The 19536-nt window shown below is 38.6% G+C and overlaps 1 protein-coding gene across 6 annotated transcripts in view; it reads left to right on the forward strand.

Annotated features, from left to right (window-relative positions):
* Positions 1-19536, forward strand: part of Dock3 (dedicator of cytokinesis 3) — a 455655-nt gene that overhangs the window by 129188 nt on the left and 306931 nt on the right. For all 6 annotated transcript variants that reach the window (XM_045136510.1, XM_045136514.1, XM_045136511.1 and 3 more), the window contains one exon: positions 9605-9660. In XM_045136510.1, coding sequence (XP_044992445.1) covers positions 9605-9660 — 56 coding nt within the window. The remainder of the gene's footprint in view (positions 1-9604; positions 9661-19536) is intronic.

The following is a 19536-nucleotide window of genomic DNA, read 5'->3' on the forward strand; positions in this document are numbered from 1 at the left end:
GGACCATGGCTATAATACCCATAAGCCTGCCCCAAACAGTACACTGCCTGCAGTTGGCATTAATTCCCAAATCTCTATCAGCTGGGAACCCAGCATTCAGAACACCTAAGTTTATGGGGGAAACCTGAGTCAAGCCACCACATTCTGTCCCTGGTCCCCATAAACTATTAACCATCCATGATGTAAAATGCAATGCATTTACTCTTAACTTTCAAAGTCCTCATAGTTTTTATCAATTCCAATTTATACACCCCCATAGTCCAAGGTCTTTTAACTGAGACATACATAATACTAAAAAATCCCCCCCACAAATCCATAATGGCACAGAGTAAATATTCATACTGCAAAAGATGGCATTGGTCATAGCAAAGAAACATTCAACCAACACAAGATTTAAACATGGAAAACATCAAACTCTGTAACTCCAAGTCCAATAACTAGCCAGTGACAAATTTCCAAGTTCAATAAGTCTAACAAGCAACAAGTCCCTGGAATTCCAGTTATTCCCCTCCAGCTAGGCTACTCACAGTCCTGGAAAATATCATCCAGGGCCTGCAGTTCTCCTTAGCAGCCATCTCGTGGTCCTGGCATCTCCACTGGGTCTCCCCTGCAACCCACAGTTCCTCATGGCCCCATGGGGTCTCCATACAGGCATCTAGCAAACCTGCTTCATTTCATGCTGCCCATGGCCATCTCCAAAACACATGACCATGTTGCAAACTCATTGATCCTCTCTTTCCTGCATTTCTTATACTCCATAATACCAGGTAGGGTGCCAATTTGTTAATCCAGGGGAGAATAAAGCAGACTTTGAAGAAAAAGATACCCCTTGAGCACTCAGACCCCTTCAAAAGAGTCTACATTCTTCCTGTTGTCCCAGTGCAGGTCAGCTGGCTCAGTCTCAAAGGCTGTAATCTCTCAATTGCAGCTGAACAGGCAGCAGTTGATGCAAGTATTTCATTTTTTCTATGCCATATCCCTCTGCATACACCAGTCTGTTTCTATGCAAAGGAACCCTACACAACTTCTCAGGACATGGGCATAACAGCAAGCTTCTCACATGAACTTCTAGCCCAGTCCAATCCAAACTCTTTCTCACCCTCATAAACCAAACCTCAAATCCATAGTTCTTACTGCATTCAGGTCTTTCAACTCTGACCAAAATAGTCCATCAAGCTGTACTTACAGCACTGCAAGGTGTCTCTTAGGCTAAGGTTTCAAATTCTTTCACATTCCTCTTGAAAATCAACTCCAAAAGGCCAAAGTTGCACAGTCAGGTGTCTAGCAGCAACCCCATTCCTGGTATCACTTTACTGTTGCAGTCAGGTTTGCATTGCTGGTAGAAATCACCTAACCCAGAGCAGCTTGTGGAAAAGAAGAGGTTTATATTGGCTTACAGGCTCAAGAGGAAGCTCCATGATGGCAGGGGAAAACAATGGCATGAGTAGAGGGTGGGTATCACCCCCTGGCCCACATAAGATAGACAACAGGAACAGGAGAGTGTGCCAAACACTGGGAAGGGGATCCTGGCTATAATACCCATAATCCCCCCCCGCAACAATACACTGCTTCCAGGAGGCATTAATTCCCAAATCTCCATCAGCTGGGAACCTAGCATTCAGAACACCTAAGTTTATGGGGGATACCAGAATCTAACCACCACAGTGGAGATCTCTCAGTTTTCTGTCTTTTGTTGGTTTTTTGCAATGTGATCTTCCCATCTTGGGGAGATTATTTATTCTGTTGAGAGAGAAGCAAGTAAGATCTTTGTAGGATTCTTGTAGGGTCTTCACTGAGTGTTCTAATTGTGAACCAGATTAGTGTACAATGGGGTTTTAACCACAGATGCACAGATTGTGGAGATTACAAGTACATCAAAGGTACCTGGAGAACTGGGAGGTGGGGAACTGGATGCTCTGGCCTCCTCACTCCACTTGTAGGTACTCTTCAGCAATGGGGGTCAGGGGTTGGGGAACTAGGAACCAGAAGCTGGATAGGCGGGGTAAAGATGCCAGCTCCTACAGTGACTCATGCACCCTCTGGCTTAGGGGAATAAGGATTTGGGTACCCATGGGCCAGTCAACAGGAAACCAGAGCAAAAGGCTTTGTTTTCTGCAACCCATATGCAGGGACCAGAGCAGCAGCAGAGGTACTGGGACCAGGGAACTGGGAGGTGGGGAACTAACCAGGAGCTCTGGCCTACTCACTCTATGCAGGCACTCTCCAAAGCAGGGGATCTGGGATTTGGGACCCAGGGACCATTCAATTAGGAAGGCAGAGCAAGGTGCCTGCCTCAGTAGCAAGCCTGCAGGGTCCAAGCAGCCTAAAGCCAGCAGCAGGAGAACCAAGAGGACCAGGGAACTAAGGAGTGGGGGATAGGGAGAGCTGGCTTTTCACTCTATGCATGCACCTTCAGGAGTAGGGCATCCAGAAATGGGGACCCAGGGACCCTTCAATCAGGAAGGCAGAGCAAGGGGCCTGCTTCCACAATAAACTCACAGAGTTCAGGCAGCCCCAAGGCAGCAGCAGGGGAACAGACTGGGACCAGAGAACTCTTAAAAAATATTTCTATTATTATTTTAAGTCTTTCCTTCCCTCCCTCCCTTCTGTCCTCCCACTCTCCTTCCTTCTTCATTTAAGAAAGAGAAGCAGATAGAGAATGGGCATACCAGGGTCTTCAGCCACTGCAAACAAACTCCAGACACATGCGCCACCTTGTGCATCTGGCTTATGTGGGATCTGGGGAATTAAACCTGGGTCCTTTGGCTTTAAAGGCAAGTGCCTTAACCACTAAGCACTCTCTCCAGCCCCTAAAAATATTTATTATTTTATTTATTTATTTATTGGCAAGAGAGGGAGTGGGAGTGGGGGAGAGAGAGAGAATGGGCACACCAAGGCATCCAGCCATTGCAAATGAACTCCAGATGCATACATCACCTTGTGCATCTGGCTTATGTGGGTCCTGGGGAATTGAACCTGAGTCATTTGGCTTTGCAGGCAAGTGACTTAACCACTGTGAAATTTCTCCATCCACCCTAAAATTTTTACTTATTTATTTGAGAGGGGGAGGGAGGGAGCCATTTGCCCATTCCAATTTTTTCATTATTAAATCTTCTGACATTTTCCAAGTTATATGTTTCAGATAATGGCCTTTTATAGTTAATGTTTGTATCCTCTAATGTTGAATATACTATTATTATTATTATTATTATTATTTTATTTTAGAGAGAAAAAAATAACATCATCATAGGGTTTGTTTTCAGAATACATTCTCTTATAATAAAACCTTTGATATTACCATTCAGCTGGCTTTTACTTTATTCAGAACTTAAAGGTAGACAAGCAGTGATTCTTTGGGTGTTGGCAGACCTAGGTCTTTGGGTGCCAAAGGCTAATGGGCTCAATTGACATAATCAGGTATATAGCTCCAAGTTCAGAGGACTAGTGACTTATGGACCCAGGCTTTATAGGCCAGTGTCTTGGGGCTGTAAATGCTCAGATTGGTAGCTTAGTGCTCTGGGCTATGATTACAAATGATCATCTATTGGCACCTAGTCAAATCCTTAGCATTAGGTAGCAGAAACATCAGTAAGTGCCAGCTAGTGTTACAGTTCCCAAAGGTCTGCACAAAGAATTATGGTTACATCAATCATAGGCCTTTTATTGGGCCATTAGGGGAAATATTCTCTCTCTGGAATGGTGAGAATGATTGTAGACTCATGGGGAGTTAACTAAGGCTTGTCTTGCATAAAGTGCTACTTTCTAAGGTTAGTACAGGGTGTCTAGAGTGATCATGACTGGAGCATGTCTGCAGCCCTGATTATAATGCTGCTTTGCAGTTACCAAAGTTTCTTTAATATTTTCTTTCATTTTAGAGAGAGAGAGAGAGGGAGGGAGGAAGGGAAGGAGGGAAGGAATTGGTACACCAGGACCTCAGCCACTACAATTGAACTCCAGACACTTTGGCCACCTAGTGGGCATGTGTGATCTTGCTCTTGTCTCACCTTTGTGCATCTGGCTTATGTGGGATCTGGAGAGAGATTGAAAATGGGTCCTTGGGCTTCACAGGCAAGCACCTTAACTGCTAAGCCAGTCTCTCCAGCCCCAAAGTTTCTTTAGAGTGGTTGTATATGTTCAAAAGACTGACAAAATCAGCAGAAAACATAAGCATTTATCTTAACAAAACATAAAATCATGCCTCCTAAGCTAGTTCCTTTCTATAAACATTACTAAGAGTACAACAATAATTTTTTTTCTTTATTTGAGAGTGACAGAGAGAGAGAGAGAGGGAGAGGGAAAGGGAGACAATGGGCGTGCCAGGGCCTCCAGCCACTGCAAACGAACTCCATATGTGTGTGCCCCCTTGTGCATCTGGCTAACGTGGGTCCTGGGGAATCGAGCCTCGAACCAGGGTCCTTAGGCTTCACAGGCAAGCGCTTCACCACTAAGCCATCTCTCCAGCCCTACAATATTTTAAGAAATCTTTTTGCTTTAGACATGGAAAGATGGCTGTATTTTGTAGCATTGTATTTATGTTTGACATTAAAAAGTCACCTAGATAAGTGCATTTTGAAACATCTCTCCTAGAATTTTTGAAGATAGTATTAATGACCTTAAACAGACTTTTCCTCTGGTGTACAAGCCTATCTCAGATAAGTAATCCCTAGTTAACCAGAGTGATAAAGTCATTGAATGACTTCAACTTAGGGGCTGGAGAAATGGTTCAGTGGGTATGAACACTTCCTGAACAAACATAAGAGCATGAGGGGTCTTGAGATACCTGAGTTTAGTTCTCTAGCACTTTGTAAATAGCTGGGCATGGCCATGCACATCTGTAACCCCAATATTGTAGGGAGCAGAGACAAGAGATTTGCTGGGGCTCAAGAAAAGTTCTGGATCCAGTGAAAGACTCCAGAATTGGTGAGAGATTCTGTCCTAAGGAAACATGCAGATGAGTGATAGATGGGGGGACACCCCATGTTCTCCTTTGGTCATACCACACCATACACTTTTACAGTTGAATACTCTGCACATTTAAATGATCCCTGAGTCTATTAAATGCTTAACAAAATTAACAAGAAACATAGTATCCTTGTCTTTTAAAGTTAGCTCTACCATTTTAAAATTAAAAGTAGATTTACATTTTGAGAAAGTCTAATTACTTTGAATATATAGTATTAAAAATGATATAAATAATCATTATGGTCAACCTAATTTTATAAATATTTTCTAAGATTTGTTTACATAAACCTCTTAAGTTTATATCTATACTTCAAATAATGGGAGGCATTTATAGATGAAATCATAAAAGTGAACAAATTTGCTAATAACATATTTATTATGTTGCACCTGCTATAAACTTATATAGGTTTATACCACATATATTATTAAAGAATTTTTCCTACAAACATAAATATTGAATCAAATGATCCAGTAAATACATTCTAAATTTAACATTGTCTTTTTGGGTATGATACTGGCATTATCTTGATAATTTTATAATCTAAATATATTAATTGCCCAAAACATGTTATTTATTAAAAATGAACTAATGTTGAGTGACAACTTTAGCTCATCTCAGCACTGAACAAGGCCCAGAAATCATTCAAAAGTTCTACATATAGGTTAGTCCTAAAATTAATCTATGAGATGATTATTTTGTTTGTCTAGCAAAAGCTTAGACAAACAAAAGTTTTTAGAAATACCAGCACATTTAATAAAGACATATTTTAATGATTTTACATAGAGAAAGCTTACCCAGATTCTAAATGTTACCACTTGTTTGCATTGTACCTAATTGTTACTATGAAAAAGAAATACCTAAATATATTTGACAAGCATGTGTTTCCATCATTTTATTTTTTTCCATCATTTTATCTGTACCATAACCTTAACAAATATCTCACATTTATCACTTTTATGTTAAAAATATTCCTGTAAAATAAATTCCATAGCAATTAATATAAGAGTTTTAATGTATATTATTTAGAATTATTTTGACTAATGTAAAGGATTTTTATGCCCTTTCATTTTTGTTAGCCATGACTATTTCAAAATAAAATAAAATTCTAACTTCTTTTTAGAATGTGTTTTGGAGGAACGAGTTCTTGTATTGTTTCACCTGGGATTATGTCTAATAATGGGATGCACATCCTTGTTACAGGATGTTGTGGTTATCTTCTCATTGCTTGGACAGAGCACCTGACCAAAAGCAGTTGATGGGAGGAGAGGGTTTAGTTTGGCTTACAGTCTTGAGGAGAAGCTTCATTATGGCAGAGGAAAAGCATGGCATGAACAGAGGCTGGATGTCATCTCCTTGTGCAGGTAGAAAATAGCAGCAAGAGAGAGAGCCAAGTTCTGGCAAGGAGTTACTGGCTACAAAACCCCTAACCCGGCCTCTAATGACACTCACTCCTCCTCTAGCAAGGTTCCATCTTCCAAACTGCCACCAGCTGGGGACCAAGCATTTAGAACACATGAGTTTACAGGAGACATATGATTCAAATCACCACAAGAAATCTCTTAAGTTATTTCTTTGACCTTGGTACCTCTGTCTTCCAAGAGGCTCCTAAAAGACCCAAGCTTCTTAGACTAGGTCTCTGACTTTGTTCCAGAATGCTTTCCAGGTTAAAAGGGCAAATATCCAGCTTTCCCCTCCCCTCCCCTCCCCTCCCCTCCCCTCCCCTCCCCTCCCCTCCCCTCCCCTCCCCTCCCCTCCCTTCCCTTTTTCCCTTCTCCTCCCCTTCCCCTCCCTTCCCCCTCCCCTCCCCCTCCCATCTCCTTCCCCTCCCCTCCCCTCCCTCTCCCCTCCTTTCCCCTCGCTTCCCCACCCCTCTCCTTCTCTCCCTTCCCTTCCTTTCCTCTTCTTCTCCCTCCTTTTTCTTCCCCTTATCTTTTCCTTTTCTTTCCCTTTTCCTTTCTAGCTCCTAGACTTCATGCCCAAGAGAATGTCATATTATCTGGGAGAATAAATTTATACCTTTAGGGATGGGACTGTCTAAAGTAAGTGAACAGGGAGGATATGAGAACAATAAGGATACGATGAACTGGAAATAAAGTGTAGAAATACAAAATGGCAGTGGAAGGTGTGAAGCAAAGTTAAGGAGTAATGCTAAGAAGAAGGATGAGAAAGGATAGAATGAGGATGCACCAGCAAATTGCCTACATCCCAGAAAGGTCTAGAAGTAAGGAATATAACGGCAGCCAATGGCTGGATATGCCCTGGACCTGGAGTGGCCATGTGAGCACAACCATAATGGTGCAGTTATCATGGCCCATTCCACTGCTGTTTGGCCACACATCAGCACATCAGCATCACAATAACTTGACTCTGACCCTGTGCATTCTTCTCTGTCCTGTCCTGTCCTATCCTATCCTATCTTATCCTATGTTTCTATCTTATTCTATTTTACATTTTTTATTACTTATTGATTTTTAAAAAAAGGTTGTACTATTATACCCCTTCACTTCCATCTCAGTTCTGCTGAGGTCCTTTGATGGGATTATTGATATTCACTCTGGGGACCAAGGCGTCAGTCAGTCTTTGCAGGAGGTCAGGGAGGACACATGGCAACTCAGGCTATTCCCACCCACCATAAAACTCTTACAGTCTTTCCATACTCTCTTTTGCAATGTTTCCTGAGCATTGGGGTTCAAGAAAGGGATCTGATTTAGGGTTGCTTTCTCTATCTCTTCTGGATCTCAGTTTTGATGAGGTTTGAGTGACCACAGTGTCTGTCGCTCCTTCCCTGGAACTGGTTTTATGCATCAACAAAATTAGTATTGTGAAAATGTTCCTATTGCCAAAAGTGATATAAACAATCAATACAATTACATTAAAATTCCATTAAATTTCTTGTATAAATCATAAAAATAATCCTAAAGTTCATATGGAAGCACAAAATACCTTGAATAGCCAAAACATCTCTCAGCAGAAAGAGCAGTGTTGGAGGTATCACAATCGCAGTTCTTGATTTCCAAGTATACAGAACCATAGGAATGTTTTCTTTCTTTTTTCTTGGCAATTATAAGTATATGAGAAACGTACATAATGTTTACTGTCATTTAATACAATCAGTATTTTACAAACACCACAGCTAACTAGTTTTAAAACATTTTTTATACTCCAAACAGAAACCTTTGTCTGTATCCATGAAGTTGTCACATTCCTCCATGTCTTAGCTCATGACAACCACTTACTCTCTGTTTTAGTGGATTTACTGAGAAGTCCATGTAAATGGAATCATATATTGTATGTCCTTGTATTCGATTTCCTCCACTCAGCATGTTTATAAGATTTAATCATGTTAAAGCAAATGTTAGTACTCCATTCCATGTTTATGTATGAGTCACCAAGTATTTCATAGAGGTACCACAGTTTCTTTACCTATTTATCAGTTCATGGACATTTCGACTGTTTTCAGTTTTTTTAAATGTATGTATGTTTGTATATATGTGTGTATGTATGTATATATATTGGCACGCATGCCACAGTGTGCATGTGGAGATCTGAGGACAACTTCAAGGTGTCTGGGCTCCTATCATTTCTTTCTTTTTTAAAATATTTCATGTGTGTATAGTATGTGTGGTGCAGTGTGTGTGTGTCTGTGTGTCTGTATGTGTGTGTGATGTATTCATGTGTACTGATGTGCCCCATGCATTCATTTGCAGAAGAATGTCAGGTGTCTATCACTCACCCACCAGTATTCTCTTGTGATGGAGTCTCTTACTGATTCTGGAGCTTGCCATGCCCCAGCAATTCTCAAATTTTTGCTCCCCACAAGACTGGAGTTACAGATGTGTGTGGACATGCCAGCTGTTTTTATCAGGTACCACTGAGCAATCTCTCCAGCCTTGTTTTTAGGCTTTTCCTGTAGTGAATAGTGCCACTGTCCTTTATGATTTTGATGAAAAATTTGCTGCATTTTCATTATTTTTTACCTGCAATTTAGTTGTGATAGACTTGTTTACCATAGGTTCACTTTGTAACTGGTTGTACTGTGAGATAAAGAATATACAAGAGATTTAGGCCATGCATGTTTTATTTTTAGGAAGTTTAACTTATCAGAAAAAAGAGTGAAATAATTAGAAAATTGGAGTGACTTTTAAAAAAGAATATACTTTTTATTCCTTTAGCAAATGAAATTATATTATGGTAAATACTAAAATAGAAGTAGCCTGCAATGAGTAAAAGAAAAAATATTTAAACGTCTCCAAATTGATGGATTCCTGTGACTCTAAATATTAGCTAGAATATGAGAATTGCTTCTCCAACTTAGAGCTGAGTAATCTGTAAGTTGTTTAGGTGATAAGTATATGTTGGAGTTACGTGGCTTTTTCATAATACTGAATTTTAAGAGTTATTTGATGGATCATTAAATTTTTTAATATTTTATTTTTATATTGCTTAAGATCACAGTTTTCTCCTGAGGAAGAATCTGACCATAAAATTCTTACCTAACACTCTTTGTGTAACTCCGTATTCTTAATATGCGAAGTGATTACTACAAACAGATATCTACTATGTTTCCATTGCTCTTTTGGTATAGATGAGAAGTTAACCATAAGTTATATTTTATAACTGAGAAGCTTTTCTCTTTCACAGGGCATCTTTCCTGCGAATTACATTCACTTGAAAAAGGCAATTGTCAGTAACAGGGGGTGAGTAATTGGCCCTACTAAATTAATTTTCAATTGTTAAAGGTTGCAGAGGAAGTCTGTCTTTTTGGTTCATAATACAACACATTGGCAGGTTATGGCAAAAATATACATTCATTATTGCATATAATTCTGAGGACATAATTTGAAAAAAAAAAACATAGAGCCCTACTGTGTTGAACCATACCTGAAGAAATAGCCATAATTCTGAATTGTATAAAAACAATTATGCATCAAGTATGCTATTTTGATACAAGTCATTGATAGGAATTAGAAACAAATGTGACAGTGCACTTTTATATGCCAACATGAAGAATACTTAACTTTTTTTTTATTTGTAAGTGTGATTTTTTTTTTTCCAAGGTAGGGTCTCACTCTACCTCAGGCTGACCTGGAACTCACAGTGATCCTCTGTCTCCCAAGTGCTCAGATTAAAGGTGTGCACCACCACACCCAGCTAAATTTCTGCCCTACACTAAAGAACTTACTTCCATGCTTTTTAAATGGTAGAGGAACATCTTAAAGATAAGAGGACAGATTGATACATAGTTGGGTCACACATCTGTAAAAACAAAATAATATGTACAGAAAAGACACAAGGAGAAAATATATTAAAATGTTAACATTTGTTGTTTTAGGTATTAGGAACTATTTCTAGAATATTCTTTGTTGTCATGTCCTATTTTATGAAGTGTTTTTTTTTTGGTTTTTCGAGGTAGGGTCTCACTCTGGCTCAGGCTGACCTGGAATTTACTATGTAATCTCAGGGTGGCCTCGAACTCTTGGCGATCCTGCTACCTCTGCCTCCCGAGTGCTGGGATTAAAGGCGTGCGCCACCACGCCCGGCTTTTATGAAGTTTTATAACTTGGTGAGACTGGGGAATACAGACATGATCTGCTAGAGTGTCCAGAGAATAAACTGGTGAAAGTGGAAAACAGCTACCAGAAGTGATGTGTGATACATGAATATGCCTAAATTTATTAATAAAGTCAAACAGGGAACTTTAGAAAACAAGAAAGGAAGTCCAGTATTGGTTCCAGACCAATTATCTCAGCCTGAGAAGCTCTTGGTCCCAGTGAAACAGAGTATCAATAGCAGACTGTGGAGGCCATGGCTTACGACAGAAGTGCTTCAGAAAATCTGTTGTATTTTCAGTAATGGATATTTTATTTGTTTATTTATTTTTGTTTTTTTGAGGTAGAGTTTCACTGTAGTCCAGACTGACCTAGAATTCACTATGTAGTCTCCGGGTGGCCTCTGCCTCCCAAGTGCTGGGATTAAAGGTGTGCGCCACTATGCCTGGCTAGTAATGGATATTTAAAGAGCAGAATAAAAGGGAGGGAACCTGGTGCAATAGCCCAACTGGCAGGAGAGATGCTGGAAAAATCCTTTCTTTGTGGTGTGCCATTCAACTGGAACAGCCACAGGATGTCGTTTTTAAAAATTCCTTGTACATCCATTTTGAAACTTGAAAACCCTGGATCCTCTATGAATCTCAGAACAAGTATGTCAGGACTATATGCCAAAACCTGGCCAGCAGAATACTGTGGGAAAGAATATCAATGCAGTCTTCAGTGAACTGGAAGCCTGACTGAAGCTACATTTTAAACACAGCCTGCTGGACATCCAGATAGGTCATACAAGACAGGACTGCATTTGATATTGGAATGCCAGTTCCCCTTTATTTCCTAAAATGATTGGTACTTTAAGTGGTGATTTTTTTTTACTTGACTATTTCTATATTGTCATAATTGGCCAACCATTGCCAACCAAGACTATTATACCTAGTAAAATTAGTTGTCATAACTGAAGCCAAAAGAAAAACTTTGTATAGGAAAAACAGGCTAAAAGAATTCATTGCCACTAATTCAGTTCTACGAAATATACTGGAAGGAATTTTTCTGACTGAAGAGACAGGTAAATACATTCATAAGATTACAGAAAAGTAAAATATAAAATGTAAAAGTAAAATATAAGCTAGACTATAGCAATAGTTAAATAAATGAGAACCAAGAAAACATTTAACACTAAAGAATCAGAAAATGAGTAATTATGCACACTTCTCAATAATTACCTTAAATATTAATGCTATCAATCTACCAATCAAAATACATAGACCAGGGCTAAAGAGATGGCTTAGTGGTTCAGGTGCTTACCTGCAAAGCCAAAGGACCTAGGTTCCATTCCCCAGGATCCACACAAACCAGGTGCACAAGGTGGCACATGCATCTGGAGTTCGTTTTCAGTGGCCAGAGGCTCTAGTGTGCCCATTCTCCCTCTCTCTCTTCCTCTTTTTCTTTCTCTCAAGTAAATAGATCAATAAATAAATTTTGAAAAGGAGATAGACCTGTATATTGAGTTTAAAAAGAAGATACATGTATTTGTTGCCTCCAAGAAATATACCTAACCATCAAAGACAGGTGAAAGGATGGAGAAAGGTATTCCAAGCAAATGGAACTAGGAAACAAGCAGATATCTATGTTTTAATATCTAACAAAGTAGACTGTAACCACAATTAGTCAAAAGAGATGAGGTTGGGTGCCATGGCACATACCTTTAATCCCAGCACCTAAGAAGCAGGGGTAGGAGAATCGCTTTGAGTTTGAGGCTAGCCTATCATTCCACAGTGAGTTCCAGGTCAGTCTGGGCTGGAGTGAGAGCCTACCTCAAAATAAACAACAAGAAACCAAAGCAAAACAAAAAACAAAAATAGATAACATCACTTCTTAGTGATAAGGGGAATCCAGAAGCTATTGTAATTATAAATATATACACATATACACGAGACCCAGGTGCACATAAAATTTTATAAAATAAGTACCATTATAGGTAAAGTCACAGATTATATACATCAATAACCCACTCCCACCAATAGATAGGTCATTCAAACAAAATATATAGTAACATTTGAGTTAAATGTCATTATACATCAAGTGGAGCTGACATACATCTATAAAACATTCCATTCACATACTTCAGAAAGCACATTTTCAGCAACCCATGGAACTTTCTGCAACATAGATCATATATTAAGACACAAAGCATGTCCTAACAAAAATAGGAAAATCAAAATAATTTCTTTTATCTGAAAAAGGAAATAAAACTACAAATTAACAGTGAGAGAAACTATTCATGGAGATTAAACAGCACACTATTGAGTTATTAATATCTCATTGAAGCAATCAAGAATAAAAAATTCCAAAAAATTAAAAATGACAATAAAAAAGAAATAAAAAATTCTTAGAATGAAATGAAAATGAAAACTCATCATATCAGAACATATGGGCTACATTGAAAGAAGTCATAAGAGAAAATAGTTTCAAGTTACTACATTAAGAAACTAGAGAGATGTCAAATAATTATGCACCTTAGGACCTTGGAAAAACAAGAAAAAAACTAAACTCCAGTTCATTAGATAGAAAAGAAGAATGTCACGGAGAAAATGAAATAAAGAAGACCTTCCACAAAAAGCCAATTAAACAGAGTTGGTTTTTTTTTAAAAGATAGCATTGACAAACTGTTAAACTAACAAAGCTAAGAGGGAGAAGATTAAAAGTAATAAAATTAGAGATGAAATGGAGTCATTACAACAGATATCAGTGAAATTCAGAAAATTATTAGGATATACCTTGAAATACTATATTCTAATAAATTGAGAAATCTAAAATAACTAGATGAATTTCTAGATGCATATGGCATATGAAACCTAGGGGGATGGCTTAGTGGTTAAAGTGCTTGCCTGCGAAGCCTAAGTATCCAGGTTTGATTGTCCAGTTCCCAGTAAGTCAGATGCATAAGGTGGCACATGTGTCTGGAGTTTGTTTGCAGTAGCTAGAGGCCCTGGTGCACCCATTTTCTCTCTGAATCTGCCTTTCTCTCTCTCTCTCGAGTAAGTAAATGAAAATACTTTTTAAAAAACTATGCCAAGCCGGGCATGGTGGTGCACACCTATTATCCCAGCACTCTGGAGGCAGAGGTAGGAGGATCGCCATGAGTTTGAGGCCACCCTGAAGTTACATAGTAAATTCCAGGCCAGCCTGGGCTAGAGTGAGACCCTACCGTGAAAAATCAACAACAACAACAACAAACTAAACCAATATGAGATAAATAATTTAAACAATTTTAACAAACCAGTGTGATGGAAGGAATTGTGAAAAATTTTCTGAGTAAAAATGTCCAGGCCTGGATGGGTTCATTGCTTAATTCTACCAGACCATTGAAGATAACACCACTGCTTCTCAAAGTATTCCATAAAGTAGGAATGAAAAGGAACACTACCACTCCTTCAGTCTGAAATAGGTTGTGTTTATCCTGACACAAAAGCCAGATTGAGATACACAACAATAAAATTATAGAAATCTTTTTGATGAACATAGATGCAAAAATTCTCAAATACTTGTAAACCAAACTCAAGAACACATCCAAAAGATCATATATGACAATCAAATTTGCTTCATTATAGAGATACAGTGTTGGTTCAACATATACAAATCAATAAATTTAATACATCAAACAATGGACTCAAGGACATAAATCACATGATCATCTCAATCAATACCAAAAAGGCTTTTGACAAAATACAGTATTCATTCATGATAAAATCCTGAAGAGTCTAGGAACAGAAGGAACATATACCGATATAACATAGGCTATATATGACAAAACTACAGTCAACATAATACTAAATGGGAAAAAACTTCAAAGAACTTTCACTAAATTCAGGAAAAGCCAAAAGATGTTGATTTTCTCCTTCTTACTCAATATAATGTGTGAAATCTTAGCTTGAGAAGAAAGACAAGAGAAGTAAATAAAAGGGATACAATTAGAAAAGGGAGAAATCAGAGTATCCTTATTTGTAAATGATGTGCTCCTTTACAAAAGGGACCCTAAAGACTCCAACAGAAAACTGATAGAGCTGATAAACACTTTCAGCAAAGTTTTAGGATATAAAATTGGCATACAATCCCAATATCCTTTCTATATAGCCATAACAGACATGCTGCAGAAGAAATAAGGGAATGAATCCCATTTGTAATTCTCAGGAAAAAAGCACACCTTTAATTCTAACCAAGGGTGTGAAAGACTTCTACAGTGAAAATTTTAGAACAACAAAGAAAGAAATTTAAGAAAACACTAGAAAATGGAAAGAACTTACATGCTTATGGAATGGAGAATGATATTTGAAAATGGCTATCTTATCAAAAGTAGTATATATAGTCAATAAAATCCTTATTAAAATTCCAATGTTATTTTCACAGAGATAACTTAAAAAACCTCAAAATCTATTTGAAGCACAAGACAATCTTGAGCAAAAAGAATAATGCTGTTTATATCACCATACTTAGTTGTACTATATAGCCATAGTGACAAACACAGCATGGTCCTGGCACAAAAATATACACGTAGCTCAATGAAATAAGATAAAAGACCTTGCTATAAACCCATGTAGATGCAGCTACCTGATTTTCCACTATGATGCCAAAAATACACTAAAATCACCTTCCATATGACCCAGTTACCCCATTTGTGGGTATTTGCCCAAAGTCAGCACATCACAGAGATACCAGCACATGAATGCTTGTTGTAGCACTATTCACAGTATGGAACCAATCTAGGTTTATAGTAGCAGAGTAATAGATAAATAAGATGTTTCTCTCCCTCTCTCTCTCTCTCTCTCTCTCTCTCTCTCTCTCTCTCTCTCACACACACACACACACACACACACACACACACACACACACACAGTGGAATCTTTTTTAGCCATAAAGAAGAATGAAATCATGTCTCTTATAGGAAAATGGATACAACGGGAGTCACATTACATGAATAAGCCTGTTTCAGAAAGACATGTATGTTTGCTTTCATTTATGGGTTCTGTATTGTACATAAATACAGAAAAGTATGTATGTATATATGACATGAAAGTAGGAGTAAAGTTGTCTGGAACAAACCAGACAAGTGGAAGAGGGCAGGGGTGAAAAAAGGGAGTGTCACAGTTACGGGGGGGCGGAGTATACTTAACATGCAATATACATACATACATACATACATACATAAATACATACATACATACTTCAATTGAAAAAAATAAGTCAGGCTGGGGAGATGGCTTAGCAGTTAAGGCACTTGCCTGCAAAGCTAAAAGACCCAAGCTTGATTCCCCAGGACCCATGTGCCAGATGCACAAGGGGGCATCGTCTGCAGTGGCTAGAAGCCCTGGCATGACTCTCCCTCTCCCTGCCTATTTCTCTCTCTCCCTGCCTATTTCTCGCTCTCAAATAAATAAATAAATGTAAAAAAGTCATTCAACTTTTCAAAATTCATCATTTTAAAATAAAAAATTGGAATGGGGGATATGAATCTCAGTGGTTAAAGGCACTTGCAAAGCCTGATGGTTTGGGTTCAATTCTCCAGTACCCATGTAAAGCCAGACACACAAAGTGGCACATGTGTCTGGGGTTTGTTTGTAGGGGCAAAAGCTTGGTGCACCCATGTTCCTCCTTCTTAAATAAATATTAAGAAAATATAAAATTTAAGCTTTGTTTAATTTTCTCTCTTTCTGTCTTTCTTTTTCTTTTTTCGTTTTTGGTTTTTCAAGGTAGGGTTTCACTCTAGATCAGGCTGACCTGGAATTTACTATGTAATCTCAGGATGTCCTTGAACTCACAGCAATCCTCCTACCTCTCTCTGCTTCCCGAGTGCTGGGATTAAAGGCATGCGCCACCATGCCTGACGTGCATTGTTTAGTTTTCAACTGAAAAAGCTTTCTGTAGTTGGTATAATGTTTTTGTTAAGAGTGTGTGTGTGAACAGCAGGGTAATCTAGCTATTTAGGGTTCACTTATAAAAACAGAAAATACATGAGTAAATTTATGATGAAAAAATTAATACAAAATTATTTACACTCGTTTAGAGTGAAAAATTGAGAGAGAAAATGCTTATGTAATCACAATCATTGTAGGGATACAAAATATAATGGATTTGGGATACCAGAACTGAAGAACTTAGTGAAATGGGTCTTGGGACATTGAGCCTCAAACTTTGAGAAGGGGCCATCACATGGCTGCTGCTGGTATGAAGAATATGATTCTATTAGTTGCTTTCTTTATAAAAAAATAATTTATTTGCAAGGAGAGAAAGAGAAAGAGAGGAAAAAAGAGAGAGAATGAATGAGTATGCCAAGGCCCCTACCTACTGAAAATGAACTCCAGGTGAATGCACCACTTTGCATCTAGTTTTATGTGTGTAGTGGGAAATCAAACCCTGGTTGTTAGACATGGCAAGTAAGCACCTTAACTGCTGAGCCATCTCTCTAGCCCCTTAGTAGTTTTCTTATTGTGATCAAATTCCTGATGAGAAGCAACTTAAGGAAGGAAGGGTTTATTTTGGTTCAGAGTTTGAGGTTACAGTCCATCATGGTAGAATTTGAGATTACTGTCTATCATGGTGGGGAAGGCATAACAGCAGGATCTTGAGGCAATTGGTCAACTTTAGTACACAGTGAAGGAACAGAGAGTGATGAATGCCTCTGATGAACTTATTTCCTCCTTTTTATTCAGTTCAGGACCCTAGCCCATGGAATGGTGCCACCCATAATTAGGATGGATCCTCCCATCTCAATTAATCTAATTGAGAAAATCTCTTACCGACATTCCTGGGAATTTGTTTCCATAGTGATTCTAATCCTGTCAAGTTGGCACCAGAGATTAACCATCACAAGTCCATCTCTTGTCAACTTGCCACTTAAACATAACACTTTTAAAGTATACCCTTCTAGTCCTTGTCCTCACAGGCTCATGGTCAGCTTACAATTCAAAATGTGTTCTGTCCAACTTTAAAAGTCCCCAAGGTTTTAAACATTCCCAGCACTATTCAAAAGTATAAGTACAGAGCCTCTTCTGGGATTCAGTCTCTTAACTCTGAGGCCCTATAATATTAAAACACAAATGACATGCTTCTAACAAAGAATGGCACAAAGTAAACATTCCCAAGCTAAAAGGAGGAATGGAGACATAGCAAGGAAAGGTCAGACCAAAGCACTCAAATACAGCAACTCCTAATGACTGGCGTATGGACTTGTGATGGAATTACCTGGGCTCTGAAGGGCTGGGGTATCCCCACCCCTCCTGCTCTGCTGCTTACATCACTCTTATCCTCTCTTTGGCAGGCTCCACATTGAGCCTCAGCTTTCTGTGGTAGGACCTTATGATTATGGCATCTCAAACATTTTGTTGTCTCCATTGCAACTTAAGTTTTACCTTCATAGCTCTCTCAAGTGACCTCTTCTGGTCTCCTTGCAGAGACTCTGACCCTGTTACACATTGCTTGGCTTCTACAGCTGTTTGAAATGTTGACACAAGAATGCTGACTCCCTCAGTGTTGTATCTTTCATGAGTCCAAAACCATTATAGTGTGGGCAACTCTGCCAAGTTCTGCTGCTAGCTTGGGATGAAGCCTGAGCCCCTTGAACCACAGTTTTAGAAACCTTTGTATGCCTTACAGGCTGATCTGGGTGAAACATTTTACATTTCCTTATTTATAGTTAAGCAGGAAAAATCCTCAGTTTAGCTTTTCTTCCTTCAGGCAACTACATTAACCACTAAGCCATCCCTCCAGCCCAAGCCTTTCTTCCTTAAAATGAGTTTATGTTTTTCACAAGATGGAGCCTCCAATGGGTTGAGTATTGCCCTCAAAACATATTTCCTATTGTCCCACTGCAATGCAGGAAGGTTTCTCTTTAATGGTACATTTAAAAAAAAAAAAAACAATTATAGCTGTTATCAGAATCAGCTGTAATGCTGTTTTGTCTTGAGATTTCCTGTGTCAAATTTTCATCCATTGCTTTTGTGTTCAGTATCACTCACGTTCTTAGGATGTGGGCAGAATGCAGCCAGTGTTTTTTTTTTTGTTGTTGTTGTTGTTGTTTGACAGCATGCAACATTAACTCATTCTAGCCCAGTTCTTGATAGAGTTCTTATTACACACTCTGTAATCTCATGAGTTAGGCCTCCACTATGTGTTTATTTCATCATTCTGATCAGGCTTCACCAGAATGGCCTATTAAGTTCTGCATACTGTTTTCAAGGACCTTTATATCCCAAAGTTCTACCAGATCCAAAGGCCTACAAACCACATGCTCAGGTTTATCATAGCAACAGCCCCGCTTCTTGATACCTTTTTTTTTTTTTTTTTGCATTCATTACTTTCTCATTGCTTTGACCAACTACCTGACAACAAGCAACTTAGGGAAGGAAAAGCTTATTTCAGCTTAAACTTTTAGGTAATAGTCCGTCATGGCAGGGAAGGCATAGCACCAGAAACTTGAGGCAGCTGGTCACCTTCAGTGTACAGTGAAGGAGCAAAGAATGATGAACACTACTGCTCAACTTGTTTTCTCCCTTTTTTTTTTGGGCTGGGGCTCCAGCCCATGGAATGGTGCTTCCTATAGTTTGGGTGCTCTTCCTACCTCATTAACCTAATTTATAAAATATCTCCCAGACATCCCTAGACATTTGCTTCTTTAATGATTCTAAATTCTGTCAAGTTGACATCCAGAGATCAACCATCACAATGGCAATAAAGGAAGATTCTATGAATGTCTAATGGTAGATTTTATGAATGTCAAAGTAAACTAGAGAGTGGAATTAATTTCCAGTTGGGAATTATTTACAATGGGAAATACAACTCTTTAATTTCTGATGTCTTTGGCTGACAAAGGAGAATGAAGATCATGTTCTAGTCTCAAGATCAGGGTATAAAAATGTGGGTTTAGAAGTGATAATTATTAGTAAATTACTGTTTTGACGTCCAGGATCAAAGTTATAATTGGGTAATTGTAAGACTATACCTTAGAAGATTACAATATGAACATACGACTAG

The sequence above is a fragment of the Jaculus jaculus genome, chromosome 17, assembly GCF_020740685.1.
Source record: "Jaculus jaculus isolate mJacJac1 chromosome 17, mJacJac1.mat.Y.cur, whole genome shotgun sequence".
In the NCBI taxonomy this organism is placed as follows: Eukaryota; Metazoa; Chordata; class Mammalia; order Rodentia; family Dipodidae; genus Jaculus; species Jaculus jaculus.